At 38.7% G+C, this 15,952-nt stretch overlaps 1 protein-coding gene across 2 annotated transcripts in view; it reads left to right on the top strand.

The window, feature by feature from the left end:
• Window positions 1-15,952, top strand: part of UNC13C (unc-13 homolog C) — a 448,489-nt gene that overhangs the window by 344,540 nt on the left and 87,997 nt on the right. For both annotated transcript variants that reach the window (XM_043523375.1, XM_043523376.1), the window contains 5 exons: window positions 2,520-2,646; window positions 4,852-4,948; window positions 6,015-6,158; window positions 9,039-9,116; window positions 15,822-15,899. In XM_043523375.1, coding sequence (XP_043379310.1) covers window positions 2,520-2,646; window positions 4,852-4,948; window positions 6,015-6,158; window positions 9,039-9,116; window positions 15,822-15,899 — 524 coding nt within the window. The remainder of the gene's footprint in view (window positions 1-2,519; window positions 2,647-4,851; window positions 4,949-6,014; window positions 6,159-9,038; window positions 9,117-15,821; window positions 15,900-15,952) is intronic.

The raw sequence follows: 15,952 nt of genomic DNA, 5'->3' as shown, positions 1-15,952 counted from the left end.
ATATGCAGTAGATATGGCTACTAAATAAATGTTAAAGAATCATTTAAACTCTACTGGACTGTGTGAAACCAACACTTACATTCTCATCAATTTTGCTTATCATGGTTGGGTTAGTATAAGCACTGAAATCATAGTAACAGTTAAGAGTCTGTATTTGAATCTGTCCTTGCAATTCGTCAAATGTAACGTTTTCTAGTTTGTTTTATTTTCATCTTTAAAGTGTTGGCTGGGTAACTGTATGGAGAGACGTTAATATGAAGTCAAGTCACACTCAAAAATCTCTCTCTCTCTCTCTCTCTCTCTCTGGCTTGTTTTAAAAAAATCAAACTCTGAGGTTTTCTACATTTTTGCAGTGGCAAAGAGGTAGAGCAAAAATAGGGAACTGTTTGGATAACTAGATGATTTGTAACTGCTAGTGGCTCACTCTGCTATGGGTGGTAGTCTAGGACAGCAAAATACGATTGACAGAAAACTGTGGGCTGGCACAGAGATTTGCTAGTTTGCCTGAGGCAACAGAACACAGGTACTAGCTTTGGATATTATGCAATTGCAGAGTTTATTTTTAAAGGAAATTTGTACGTGCTTTATTCATAAAAAGGAACTTGTCCTTCCTTTAATAACTACAGCTTGTCAGTATTTTACATGAAATCCATACATGAAGTGTATCGGTAATGATCTTAAGCTCTTACCCATTCCTTGGAATGGAAACATTTTGACAGTATACGAAATTGCCATAAGCTAATTGTTCATTCTCTGACTCCCTGTTTGATGGCACAGTCCTTCAGTGCACAGCTGGTGGGAGGTGAAGGAATGCATTTCATGGTTCTTTCATCCACAGTAAAAAGTTCCACGTCCCCCCACACCTGGTGTTCTCTTGCATTCCCTTGTTGTTTAGGTGGACCACACATCAGCATTATTACTAAAGTGGATTGCCTTCAAAATAGCTTTTACATATGTCTAAAGTTAGGATTATTACAGTTTTTGCAACTATCAAGTAGTGACATTCTCAGGTGGTGGAAGTAGAGCTGGGTAAATTTTTTTTTTTACAGTGAAAAATGCAGTTTCAGGTGAACCAAAACATTTCACAAGTTTGCATCCATTTCACTTAATTGTTTCAGTCTAAACATTTAGAATTTTCTGTTTGAAACCACTTTTCATTTAGAACTTTCCTTCAATTTTATTTTAAAAAGTTTTAAATGAAAAAGCTTCCATATCTAAGTGAAACTTTTTGATTTACCTGAAACGGTGGGAGGAGGGGGAGGTGTTCGAATTTTTGAAACTTCCAAAATATCTGTAGACAGAGGCCCTTTATTCCAAAATCCGAATACAGAGTTGGAATGTGGTTTAAAAAAAATAGAAAATGGCCACATGCAAAGCCTGCTTGCTGGGCCCAGGTGTAAGGTGATCCCTGGAAAGGCACAACTTTACCTGTGCTTTTCATGAAATTGAAATGCTGTAAGTAAATGGAGTTTACAAGCAACAAACATTCCACTCCCCTACTGTAATATAATTTCTGCACAACTGAGATACTGACAAAAATTGCTACCAGAGTCAAATACATCTTCTAGCTGTTCTGTGTATTGGGAGAAACTTCCCCCTCTTACATCCCTGGATAGGAATATGTAGGCAGGTGGAGGCACCAAATTTTAAATAATAACACTATCAAAATGGCTCTTCAATTGGTGGTGCAGAGGATGAAAAAAAATCAAATATATTAAGAGTTGTGGGGGTGTCTTCTTCTTCCCACTACCCCTCTCTCCTGCTGGTAATAGCTCATCTTAAGTGATCACTCTGCTTACAGTGTGTATGATAACACCCGTTTTTTCATGTTCTGTGTGTATATAAATCTCCTCGCTGTATTTTCCACTGAATTCATCCGATGAAGTGAGCTGTAGCTCACAAAAGCTTATGCTCAAATAAATCGGTTAGTCTCTAAGGTGCCACAAGTACTCCTTTTTAAGTACACACTATAAGTGCAATCTGTTTAGAGCTACAGAGTCACTTCTTCAGACTTTTCCAATAGTTATGGCTAGCTATTATTTTCATTTGTTTATCTCATGGCTATATTTTTATTTCTTGTCTATCTTCTTTTCCAATGCACTTCATACCACTCTAAGAGGAATCAGAATAAGGGAAGAGAGTTTGATATATACACTATTAGAATATTCTCCTTCTTTTATTGAATCTTCATTCTTCACTTTTGCAAGACACTACAGCATTCTACTTACTCTGTGAAAGTATTCTCTTTACTTCACAAATAGCTAAAGATCATTTCAGTGATGGGGGCTTCAAAATGTTTTACATAATTTGTGGCCTGACATTTTCCAGGGATGCTGAGAAGCCACAGTTGAAACTATGGGTGCTGAGTTTGTCTGAGAAATTAGACCGCTTGCCCTCAGATGCAAGTACTGTATAATTTATTTCATTAGTGCTAGTAACGTTAGAAAGTGCATTGAGACACAAGAATGTTATTTACAATCAGAAGTTTATGAAATGTTTTTATTTTCTCTATTCTATAGAACATGAAAAGCAGCGGTTATGCAAGAGCACAGATTATATGAATTTGCACTTCAAAGTGAAATGGTTTTATAATGAGTATGTGCGAGAACTCCCTGCCTTCCAGGAAGCAGTGCCCGAGTATTCTCTGTAAGTAGTGGGGAGAATTTCCCCTGAGTTTGTGCTCTGCTTGTTAAGTTTTATTTTCTTTAAATATTTATCCATTATACCACTAAAAGCAGAGTGCATTTAAGCTAAGCAGCACTAATAACCCTTTCTCTATACTCTGCACACATTTCCCCCTTAATTCTTTATTCCCAAAAATAAGTTATACCAGATATTTTAAAAATTGTTAACCATTTCAGATTAATGTGTTTATTCAACAATAGTATTTAATAGAAGGGTTTCACAAATGGCAAAATCCTAAGGCCAGAGGATGGCAGAAAATGTGGGTATGGCAACAGTATTAGTTATTTGTCATTATAGTCATTTCTTGTCAAAACCTGGAGTAAGATACAGTACTAATGGGCAATAAGAGCAATAAAAGGCTTTATTCCATATGACTAATTTTCTTCTGCTGCTTCTCTTTTCTTCTCTCTTGCTGCAGTTAATTCACATTTTTGGTCCTATGTCTTCTGATTTTTAGAATTCCAATAACTTGCCTCAGAAAGTTTGGGGTCTGTCATTGGTTTCCATAGACCATAAATCCAACACTGCAAATAAAATATACCACAGCTGAGGTTTTACCAAAGTAAAACTACCTCCAGCTTATCCCATTATTAGTAAGAATCCAAACATATGCTAAGAAAACAAAAAACCAGTGGAATCATTCTTGATAAAAGACACTTTCTAATTATCAGACAATAGAAGCTCACACGCACATGCACCTTGATCTGTGCATGATGTCCCCAATCCTGCTTGGTTGGGGAGGAAACAGAGGAGAAATAGATCATCCTCCTCCAGCCCCATAGAGATTCCTTAGAAAAGATAATACAGCCTCTTTATCTTTGCTATTGAGAGCCCCCACTGCAAGGACTTTAGGGGCAGCCACAGCCTGAAAGCTCCCTTAGTAGTATGATTCAAAATGCTTCCAGGATGAAGGGAGATCTCATGGCCAATTCTGTGGGATTGAGAAACTCCCAATAAATTGATAAGAAAGGAACTCTAGGAGAGAACCTTTAAAGCTGTCTTTGCTCAGAATTCCTTCCTATATTTTCAACTGTGGGAGGAGGTTATGGGGCCCCATATGTTTATATACATATTCATAGAATCATAGAAGATTAGGGTTGGAAGAGACATCAGGAGGTCATCTAGTCCAACCCCCTGCTCAAAAAAGGACCAAGCCCAACTAAATCATCCCAGCCAGTGCTTTGTCAAGCCAGGCCTTAAAAACCTCTAAAGATGGAGATTCCACCACCTCCCCAGGTAACCCATTCCAGTGCTTCACCACCCTCCTAGTGAAATAGTTTTTCCTAATATCCAACCTAGAACTCCCCCACTGCAACTTGAGACCATTGCTTCTTGTTCTGTCATCTGCCACCACTGGGAACAGTCTAGATCTATCCTCTCTGGAACCCCCTTTCAGGTAGTTGAAAGCAGCTATCAAATCCCCCCTCAGTCTTCTCTTCTGCAGACTAAATAAGCCCAGTTCCCTCATCCTCTCCTCGTAAGTCATGTGCCCCAACCCCCGAATCATTTTCGTTGCCCTCCGCTGGACTCTCTCCAATTTGTCCAAATCTTCTCTGTAGTGGGGGGTCCAAAACTGGACACAATACTCCAGATGTGGCCTCACCAGTGCCGAATAGAGGAAAATAATCACTTCCCTCAATCTGCTGGCAATGCTCCTACTAATGCAGCCCATATGCTGGTTCTCTAGATATACACAAATTTGGTATTTATTTTAATGTTACTGTCTAAGGGGCAAGCCCTTCTCCATAAAAGGCACATACAACTCCCATTTATAGCAATTAGTGTTTTAGCAGAATTAATGCTTATGATGTGAAAGCAGTTAAATAACAAATTGTAATGCTATTTAATAATTAAAATTGGCCAAAATAAAAGGATCATATTTGCAACTCTAATACTGAGTGTGACATCTTTCAAAACTCCATTTTTGCAGCTGCCAAAACTGAGTTTATACATGCAAATCCAAAGCATACCATATGCAATAATGTATGAATGAAACAATTATGAGGACAGTTTAGAAGTCAGATCAAAATCCAAATGGTTGATATTATATATAATCACAATATTAAAGTCCCTTAATGTCATAAAAGAGCAATAACTCTATGTATATTCCAGAATAAAATGAATATTTTAAGGCAAACATGAAACATCAATGGTTGTAATTTTTAGATGGTTTGAGCCTTTTGTCATTCAATGGTTGGATGAAAATGAAGATGTCTCAATGGAGTTTCTTCATGGAGCACTGGAAAGAGACAAAAAAGATGGAGTAAGTCCTTTTTATAAAAAATTGTATTACTGCAGGAAAGAGATTTGGTATTACAATGTCCCTACAGTATAGGTACTCCTTATGCTGTGTCCTTATTAGATATCACACGTTATGCAGAGTCATTACTGGCCAGTACTTACCCTTCAATGCTCACCCTATGGCCAGGTTCCAACTCCTGAGTGATTTTTTACCTACCTAAGTGCCGCTTCCAATTGCAGTTGTAGAACTTAGTTGCTTGCCCTAGACTAGTGCTTAGTGCTGCTTTGCACATCCAGCAGCTGCTACGTTTAATCTGTGAGGTGTCAGGCCTTCAGAGATTCCTTTCTATAGTTTCTGCATTGGTTTATACAGACCTTTCAGCTGAGCACCCTTTTGGATGAATATTTTTATAGAAAAATATCTTTATCGCATGTTTATTCATGCAGTGCAAGGATACAAATATCACTACAGCAATGCCTTATTAATATAGTAAAAGCATTCTCCAGCTAGGAGGGGGAGTATCTAAAGTTATTAAATTCAAGTCTCATTTGCTGCAAGCGACACTCCATAAGATTATATTGCTGTCAGACCAAAAAAACCATGGGTAAAATCCTGGCCCTGTTGAAGCCAATCGGAGTGTTGCTGTTGACGTCAGTGGAACCAGGATACCATGCCACATATTTTGTGCAGAGATTCAGATACTCATGGTACAGCTCCAAAGAAGGCTAAATATTTATGTCGTGGTCCTGAAATGCACAGATTCTTTGGAGTGCTAATGAAGCCAATGAGACTCCATACAGGTATAAGTATCTACACTAGCAGATCCCAGTGCAGGACTATTGCTGAAGTTTGTAAAGCTTCATTCTGTTCCCAGAAGAGCACAAAAGAACACATCGAATTACTGTCTGTGTTACACCCCTTAAAAGGGAAAGCAATTTTTTTTAAATTTTCATTTTCTGGCTCTAGGATGGATTTAGAAGTGTTAGAAATTCAGTGAATACTGTTGTATTGTCAGAACATGGATCTGCAAATGTTAACTCATTTTAATTGGGTTTTTTGTTCCCTCCCCCTCTTTATTCTCCTCTAGTTCCAGCGAACATCAGATCATGCCCTTTTCTCTTGCTCTGTGGTAGATGTCTTCACACAACTCAATCAAAGCTTCGAGATTATCAGGAAACTGGAGTGTCCTAATCCTGAAGCACTGTCTCATTTAATGAGAAGATTTGCGAAGGTAGATTAAAATCAATGCATCTTGACCACATTTCGGAGAAAGCGACGTTCTGTTGTCATTGTGCTTAAAAACATTCTAATGTTATTTAGAACCCATATTCCCTGTTGCAGACCAGGAGCCTTAGAGAAGTTATTTTGTTTTTATTCTTGGGAAATGACCAGTTTATTTTCTCTTAATTGATCACCCAGTTTGAGGAACTCTAATCTCCTCTGGACTTCAAGTTATAATAGAACTAGATATAAGCATATGTTACCAAATGTCTTGACAACTTTGGTGTTCTTGTTAATCATTGAATCACTACTTAGATTTCAGAGGGATTCATCAGTGAAACATATAGTGATCTGTCAGGTCTGTGGGATGGCTGGAAGAAATCTGGAGCCTTACTTCTGCATAGTTTTGGCACCAAAGCATTGTTGGTTGAAGCCCCTCCAGAGTTTGTTTGTTTTGTTTCTTGCTCTGCCACCTCATCGGCATGTTGGTCCTGCTGATGGATAGTTTGTTCTGTTAGGCTGTTTTGGAAGCGTGGTGAATTTATGAGCTTTTCTTGAAGATCCAGTGCGGCCAGTTCATCTCTCATTCTCTGATGTCACTTAAAATCAACGATTTTCCATTTTCTGTGGATTGCTAAAGAATACATTGAAAAGTACTGCTCTCTGTGGGATCTTATGTGCTGCCCTCTCTTTCTCCATTTTAAGGTTTCACCATTGAGAAATACTCCCTGCTTAAGGTCTATCAGCCAGGATTTCTTAACTTACTTTATTGTACAATATTTCTAGCTATACAGTATCCTTCCAACATTTTGAGCCAGATCCTTGGCCCCTGCTAAGACCTTTTTGAATCTTCAGAGCAGCTTAAAGGGACCTAACCAGCCTAAATGAGCTTCTAAAGATTCCCCAGAATGGGGATGTCCTAAGCTGACATAAAGCAGGCATAGCTGACTTTACACCATTTACTTCCCCCACTCTGATATAAGGGGAATGTCAGGAATGGGGAATGCATGATAGGAATGTGTCGGGACAGGAGGGCCAAAGCCAGAGCCCCAGGTTTGGAGAGAGGAAAGTTTACTTTGAGCCACCTTACCCCACCCCAACAGCATCAATCATCAGCTCAGTACAGAAGAGTATATGACCTTCTATACTTGTTAAAGAGATACCATAGAATTGCCAGGTAGCAATTCTATGGGCCAGGGCCAGGGCCAAGGGCCAGGGCCAGTGCTATGACAAAGACCCTCATTTCTAACTGATCCTCCAGAATCTACAGGGCTTGGGAGCGGGTCCTGGGGCCTATTTGCAGTGTATGATGGGGGAGAAACTCTAGGAGGGAATCCTCATAGGTCTTTCTTCCCCAGAGCTCCCAGCTGTGGGCTTTGCTTTGGAAGGGGAGGCAGGCAGCATGGCTTAGTGGATAGAGAACTGGACCAGGATTCAGGACACTTAAGTGCTATTCAGGAGACTTAGATGCTATTCTAAATCCAGCTACCACTGCATTGTTAGGTGACCTTGGGCAAGTCATTTCACCGCTTTGTACCTCAGTTTCCCCATCTTTAAAATGGGATAATAATGGTTGTCTCCTTTTTAAAGCACTTTGAGATCTGTTGATGAAAAGCACTATGCAAGATCCAGATATTATAATTTTGCTCATTTTGTTTTTCAAAATACCATAAGTGGTTAAGCTACGTCATGTGCTATTCACCTGCCATTTTTTGTTTGTTTGTTAACCTAAGGTTATTTCTGGGTTCTATGGGCTGAGTCTCAAGTTTTAGACCATAAACAAGTTTATTTTTCTGAATGCCAAAGATTAAGCATGTTTTTCCTTTGAAAATAGACTCCACTGCTGAGACCTTGCATGTCAAGTTCTAACCTTCTGCGGGTATTAACAGCTGAGTTTACAGGGTTCGCCCTTAAAGACTTGCCAGTTGCCTTAGATAATTAAATGATATCACCTGAGTATTTACAGTATTTCCCTTAACTCCCAGAATAATAACTACAAGGAGGTAGAGGTAATACTGCTAATACAGGGTGATCACTGTAGATATACTTGAAAAGCAGGGTTTGTTATAGAGCCTTAACTATAGTTATAATAAACCTATCTGGAAAATGTGGTGCTGTGTGCAAGTGAAATATCACACTTCAAGTAAAGGCCAAAAGTAATTTTCTCTATCATATTTGAAGGCAAGTTTGAACAGCTGGGGGTGGATCAGCCACCTGTTTTTTCTAGGTTTATTGATCTGCTGTTTGATAAGCTTACACATTGTGTAAGGCCAACTTTCTACTTGGATTGCCACAGTCTTGCAAGCTTTAAAATTCTATGACAGTGCCAAGGGCTAAGAAATAGTTTGTATTTACACATAATTCTGTGCTTTCATCACTTTTCTCAGTCTGTAAACAAAATACATATTCACGTGATTGTTGAGGATTACGTTCACATTGCTGAGGTTTAAACATTGCTCCTTTGGTTCTTATTTTTTCATTACATTTTAATCTGTAGGTTGTCACCCTAGAGGATTTTGAGCATCACTAATGTTCTGCTTAGTATATGTTGCACAATGCACAAACTAGAGCCCCTCAATGTTCTTACTTCTCAATGTCAGTATAACTAAATGCAACGTATTTCTGTTATAGAAAATTACATTCCATTAAAAGAGAAACATTATCCATTGTGAAGGGATTTAAAATGTGACCTTTCCAATTTTCTAAGCAAATGCAAACTAAAATTTTGTAAATTTAATCCAGGACAATTTTCTATCATTTACAAATATTATCTGCTTTGAAAACAAGCCTCTATTTTCACTTGAATACTATTTTGTATTTTTACTTACCATTCTTCAGAGACTGTTACATGATTATGTATCTCAATTAAACATTTCCTTTTCCACCCCAGACTATCAACAAAGTGCTTCTTCAGTATGCTGCAATTATTTCAAAAGATTTCAGTTCATACTGTGATAAAGAAATTTTGGTAAGTAAAATTTAAAAAATACTAATATTATTTCTGATATTATTTCTGTCTTTAAAAAGTGCACTTAGAGGTCTTATTATATTAACTGGAAATATGATCATTTTTATTGCAAGAAAATGAATGGAAAAAGGGAGAGGTTTTTTCCCAGAGGATAACCTATTTTCCTTGATTATTTACATTGCAATATAACAACTGATGGGGGTTGGTGAAAGAAAGGGGAAATTAATATTAGAAGGAGAAATACTATGCACAGAGAAGCGCGGAAGAAACTGATGATTTCCTATATTTGAAGTGATTACGTTGATGGAGTTTTGCACCCAAAAACCTTAGCTCTAAATTAAGGAGGTTTTTGTGTGTGACAGAATCCTATATTGTTCTCTCCTAAATCCCAGTAAATGATAAATGACTGTAATATGACACATCCTCACCTCCACCCATCTTCTTCTCCATGCAGTAGAGAAAAAGAATGGTAAACTATTGTGCTGTCTTGTTGGCTGCAGAGAATTCTTGCATAACAAGCCCAATGGACACAGCAGTAAATAAGACACAGACAGTGCAGTTAAATAAACGTTACAATATTATTAACGACTTAATATAACCAAGGAACATCCCTGCAGCAAACTGACCCAGTGTGTGGTGTCACTACTGTGCAATCAAGACCAATACACCCAGGAAAGGCCTTGCTGGGCCTTGCCCAATGAGTACTTCAGCAGGAGTTGGCATATACCATAACTATGTACTACTTTGTCCTCATCTGAGTAACTAAGATGCAACCCAAGAGGTACCTCATTCTGTCCGTATATTTAGGTTCAAACCAGTCAAAGTCATTTGCAGGACCTGGCCTTTACCTGTCACATCTTTATGCACAGGTATGGGATTATGTTAATTATTCCTGGACCAACAGCAATGTTTGGGAGAAATACATAGCTGTTAAAGGGACAGTGTTCTCCAGCCCCAAAAGATTGGGCCGTGCTGGGGAGATAGAAAATCCCAGACTGAATGGCTAGTCTATAGTCCTGGAGAATCCTTTCTCAACCCCTAAAAGGTGATCAGGTGAAAATCAAAGCCCACAGGACACCTGGTCATAGCAATAACAAATTAGGATGTGCAGGAACCGTAGTGCCGGGGGAAGAGACAGCTCAGCAAAATGATGCTGAAAGCCAGGAAAGTCCTGCAGTAAATAACCCTCTCCCAGTCCCTTCTAGAGAGGGAGCAGAGCTATTAGCCACCAGCCACAGCATACAAATTGTCCTATTTGGCACTGCAGGGGACTGGCAAAGAACAAATAGGGAGCAGCCACATGAAACTCAGAATACAGAAAAATCCTTCCAGAGTGCAGAAGGATGGTCTCACCCGTTGCTGGTCCCAGCAAACCGTCCCTGAATGGGGTGGGCATTCTGTGAGGTTCTTTGCACATTAACTCCCACTAGAGTCTAGACAACTTAAGGGTGTTTGGAGGAGAATCCCGGCTTCTGGCAGGACTGGGCCCACTATCCTAAACTAAGCTAAAGTAAAAGATTTTGAGAAAATGAAAAGCTGTTGTTCAAAAACCCAGAAGTTCAGAACGCTTTTATAGATTTATGAAAGTTGAGAACTAAACTGGAGCACAAATTATTTTTTTCACACATAGAACTGGGGGAGGAAATATGTTGGTGAGATTGGAACTGAAATGAATAAATGGAAAAATGGAAATAATATGCCCTCGTTGTCACCGGAGCTTGATATTATCACAATCCAAAGGTCACCAGCATATACAACAAAAGAAATCAGAAATATGGTATAGCTAAATAGCTGTACGCAGTGTACATTTCCCAGACCTGAAGAAGAGCTTGGTGTAAGCTTGAAAGCTTGTCTCTCTCACGAACAGAAGTTGGTCCAATAAAAGATATTACCTCACCCACCTTGTTTGTCTAATAGCCAAAGAGCAACAGTCCTTGGTTCCTTCCTCTTCTAACCACCACAGACAACATTTGAAATATTAATTTTTCTACCAAACCATAGCGATACGTATGGTGGAAAAAGACTTAAATATTCTCTGCTTACTATGCAATTACATTTAATATAATGTCAGTAAATAAAACTAAGAGTAATGAGAGAGTTTAGAAACCTGTAACTTTAGGCAGTGGTTTTATATAAATATTTCTACAAGGGAATGAATTTTATTCATATGGATGTGTCATATTTCAGACTCCCTTTCTACTTCAAATATCTTCATCTTTGGAGCCCCTACCGAAAACATATTGAAAAAGACATACATAAGGAGATTTCCACACATTTTGCATCTAGCAATGCTTAAATCTTGCTTACATCAGAAAGAAGACACTAAGCAGCAAGCCAGGCTTGGCAGCCAAGAAACGCAGCTAGTCAGTTCACAACATACCAGAATACCATGTTGTCATAAGTTCGCCCAGCAGGGCATTTTCATGGTTCAGTCAAGGTTCTTCATCTTGTGAGCTATTGCCATAAGTAGCGGAAATAAGCAATCAGTGTAGATATAGATATACACATGCAAGTGTTGTGTGTCTTTACATGGATTCTCCCTACCTACCACAGGAGCCACTGAGCTGAAAATACCTTGGGGCAGAGTATCTCCCGTGATGTGGGAGTGAATGCATCCCCTGTTTTTCCCCCTCATGCATCTGTCAGTAATCCAGCCCACCTGCTCCAGACGGTTGTTTATATATGGGTTTGGCCCAATATGTTGCCATAGACAATTGCACTTTACATGTAGTGTGCAAGTGAATTAAGATTTGTAGCATTGTACTTACAGTTCATTTCAAATTAATCCCAGCATTAAATCAAATTAACTGTTTTCTAGAATGAATGGACTGTGATACCTAATGTTAGGTCATCAAATCCCACTGTTTGTGTTGCCTCTTAGTCTTTCCAATGGGATTTTTTTCATCATTGAAGTGATTGATTTCTGAAGTCACCCTGGAACGCTAATCTTTGCTAAGGCTTTGGATAAGGTTGTTCTCATTATGGCTTTGTAACGGAGAAAAGGCATAAAGGATTACAACAAATGACTTTATAGAAAGATAACTTATTTTTATTAGAAATCATCTATTTGAAATTCATATTTCTAGATTAACGAGATTTCATTTGATTTGGTGATCCCAAGTTATACTAAAACACCATCTCCTGTCTTTCATTTGATAGAAGAGATTTAAATAAATACTGCTTTATGATTGTAGTTAAGTGCAAAGTTATCAAATTTATTTTAGGACCATTTTATTAATTCCATTCAATAAAATTTACAGGAACTTTTCAAATAAAAAACAGACATAGCTTTACATTTTCTATGGTGTATATTTCTTTATTAAATGTATCATCATATTTCCCCACAGCCTGTCACTGTTTATGAACATATTTCAGTTTTATGCATTGTCCTTGGTATTCAGTTTTGTGTGTTGTTCTGTTTGGCTGTCTGACTCCTCTAAGTTGCCATAAATAGAATTCTAAGGTTCAACATATGCAATAAACTGGGAACATTTTTAGCCTCAGATCTACTCTCATTGAAGTCAATGCAAATTTTGCCAGTGAATTAACAGGTGCAGGATCAGGCCCTTAATAAGCAACTATGATCTCAGAGGAAACTTTGAAAACTGTCTCATTAGGAACAATTCACCTGATACTTGTTCAATGTATTTATCTTCTCTCTTCCTTTATTGCCAAGAGCACTGGCAGTTGTTTAGAACAGTGGCTCTCAACCCGGGGTCCGGGGCACCCTGGGGGGCCGTGAGGAAGTTTCAGGGGAGCCGCCAAGCAGGGCCAGCATTAACCTTGCTGGGATCCAGGGTCCCAGGGTAGAAAGCTGAAGCCCTACTGCATGGGGCTGAAGCTGAGGGCCCTGAGCTCTGCCACCCAGGGCTAAAGCCTAAGCCTGAGCAATGTAGCTTCACAGGAGCCCCTGTGGTGTGGGACCCCAGGCAGCTGCCCTGCTTGCTACCCCCTAATGCTGGCCCTGGCTTTTATATGCAGAAAACCAGTTATTGTGGCACAGGTGGGCCGTAGAGTTTTTATAGCATGTTGGAGTGGGCTCAGAAGAAAAAAGTTTGAGAACCCCTGGTTTAAAAGAAATACATGTGCTGTATTCCCCACCAGAAATCATAATCATCTGTTATTGACATCACAGATTGTTTCCAAAACAAGCAATAATGATGTGTCAAAAAGAAGATGAATACAACTAAGCAGTAGGTAACAAGGGGTGCTTTTTTCATGGAGGTAATGTCAGAAATGGCATACAAAGATGACCAGTGGTTCTCAAATATGCTCTTAAAAGAGAGAGACACTGATGTGGGCGACCTCCCGGCTCAGTCCCAGCCCCGCACCTTCCCTGCAGCAACTTTAGAGCTTTGTGGCTATGTATTTATAGTACCCAAAACATAGTGGGTGCTTTTCTTGCATACAATAAGGTAGGTCCCTCCCAAAAGTGAATAAACGAATGACATGAACCTGCAAACACTTACTGCTAGCCATAATGTTTATTACCATGAATACTCCCCATTGAAGTCCTGTGGCCTGGGAGTTCTCACAGTAGTAAGCACTATGTCTGGTAGTAATGGATCCTAAATACACAATATGCTGAAAAAGAAATAAGAGAGAGGCAGTAAGACAAACTGTTATTTCTCTAATTATTTTGAACCCAGACCCATTGATTCTATAATATTCTCATCCAGCATCAAACTTTCTTTTCATTATTTAAAATTTTGTATGTATACACACACACAGCTGTTGTACAATGACATATAGAAATGCAGATGTGTGTATAGATATATAATTCATATGTATATTTACCTGTTTCATAGGCATATTTAGTTATTTATTTGTGTATTTATTGCTCTCTGTCTATACTTATTATTCACTGTCCTCCTTGCCCATAACCTTTTCCGCTTACCCACTGCTTTTAATCCTTTCCTACCTTTAAATTCTAGTTGTAATAGAAGAGATCGGATACAATCTCTCTTTGGCTCATTTTGTATTTGGGTTCTATCCTCCAAATCCCCTGAATTTCAGTGTAATCTGCAGGTTTGATCATGGTTAAATATTTACCAAAAGGCACCCAACAATGAAAGGTTCTTTCACAAATTTTAGTTCCCATTCAGCAATGAGAGTAGTGGAGCTCTTTTGAAGACTGATGCACAAGTAACTGGAATTTCTTGGATGGCAGAGTTAGTTACCCACTGTTTTGATTGGGCGTGCTTCCCCATTACAACAGATGTAGCTCCCTGGACACAAGTGCTCCACAGATGTCAGCTGAAGAACCATTGAACTAGGAATTGAATTGTTTCTAATGTTAATGTTTCTCAAGTTTTCCAGGAAATGTCAACAGGCTTTTAAACACTGTTGCTTTGCTTATGCTTTTATGGAAATATCAACCACTGCAGTACCCTGACCTTAAGATATGACAGACTCTAGTACTCTGTGTTTGTGCACTGCCTAGAACAAAGGGGCTACGTACTTGGTTGGCACTGCTGTAATAAACATTTTTCACGATAGAAACTGGCTATTTTCAAGGGTTTGCAGGTTTATTTCCATGGGGAACTAATTGGGGGTGGGGTCTTTTCACTGGAATGTAATCCAAGATGCCCCAATTCGCTGGTGCTGAGTGCCCTCTTTCACATTCTTTCTGATCCAATCCTTAAGGATCCAACACCAATATCAGATAGAAAAAGGCGCAGGACATAAAGGGGATAGGGTGGCTGCCTCTTGTGGGTGGAGATGGGGAGAATGGTTCAGTAGTTACATGAGGTCAAGTCACTTGTTGGGGGGGAAGAGTGATGAGAATCTCAGGACAGTGTGCTAAAATTTACTGTACTTTATTGAGGCTGAGTGATGAAAGGGTTAAGAATACTAGGTAAGGATCTTCTATTTTATTCTCCAGTTTCCTTTTTCTTTCTGACCCTGAGTTCCCTTAGATTTTATAGAGTAGGCTGCTGAATTATTTAAATGCTCTTCTGAACCCTAGTCTACTCAAACCATGTTTCAGCCAACAGTGAGCTGCATCACAGACTAACAGGGTTTTAAATGTATGTGGGTTGCTGTTAGCACCCGTCATCTTCTTGTGAGGTTTAAGTATAGATGCATTATAGAAATTCATTTCTTGAAGGTTTGAGTGTAATGTGCAGATGCACTGGAACAGTAATCCTGCCAAAACAGAATTCTATTATCAAGATTTTTTTTATATTACAAAGTAGTAAATAAAGCCATACGAATTTACAAAGCCTCCGTAGTAGAATCCGTTTAATTTAATCTCTGTATCTGGCAGTTGCTATCTTTTGCAGTGCGATTCCCTCAGTCTTTGGCATACAGTTTAAAAAAGACAGTGGCTTACGTGAAAAGTTTAAACAATAGTATTTTAAAAATAAAATATGAAGGCATGTTTATGCAACTAATATTGCTTAGATTATTAAAGCACTTTTAAAGTAATGCAAAATTGTGCACCTGTGGAATAATTTAGTTTGTTATAGAATTGCCTGATTTATTCATATGCTGAGATCTCAAATGTTAACTTCATTGTAGTACATAAATGTATCAGTTTTATGCTGGAATAGGAAGATGGATTTCCAGCAAAAAAGAACCAGATATTGCAATCTTGAATCGCTTTACTTATACTTCTTCCTTTTGGCCATTCTCAACTGTTATGTTTTAGTTTGTTTGTATCTGTTTGTTCATATAACAACACATGCTATACTTTATTTATAGCCCTGTATCTTGATGAACAATATCCAGCAGTTGCGAGTCCAGCTTGAGAAAATGTTTGAGTCTATGGGAGGAAAAGAGGTAGGTGGTTTTAATTCCCTGCGTTCACTGCACAGCTACTTAGAGATCATTAG

The sequence above is a fragment of the Chelonia mydas genome, chromosome 10 (genome assembly GCF_015237465.2).
Source record: "Chelonia mydas isolate rCheMyd1 chromosome 10, rCheMyd1.pri.v2, whole genome shotgun sequence".
NCBI classification, from domain to species: Eukaryota; Metazoa; Chordata; order Testudines; family Cheloniidae; genus Chelonia; species Chelonia mydas.
Note: the sequence above shows the minus strand (reverse complement) of the source record. Positions and strands in the feature narration are given on the sequence as shown.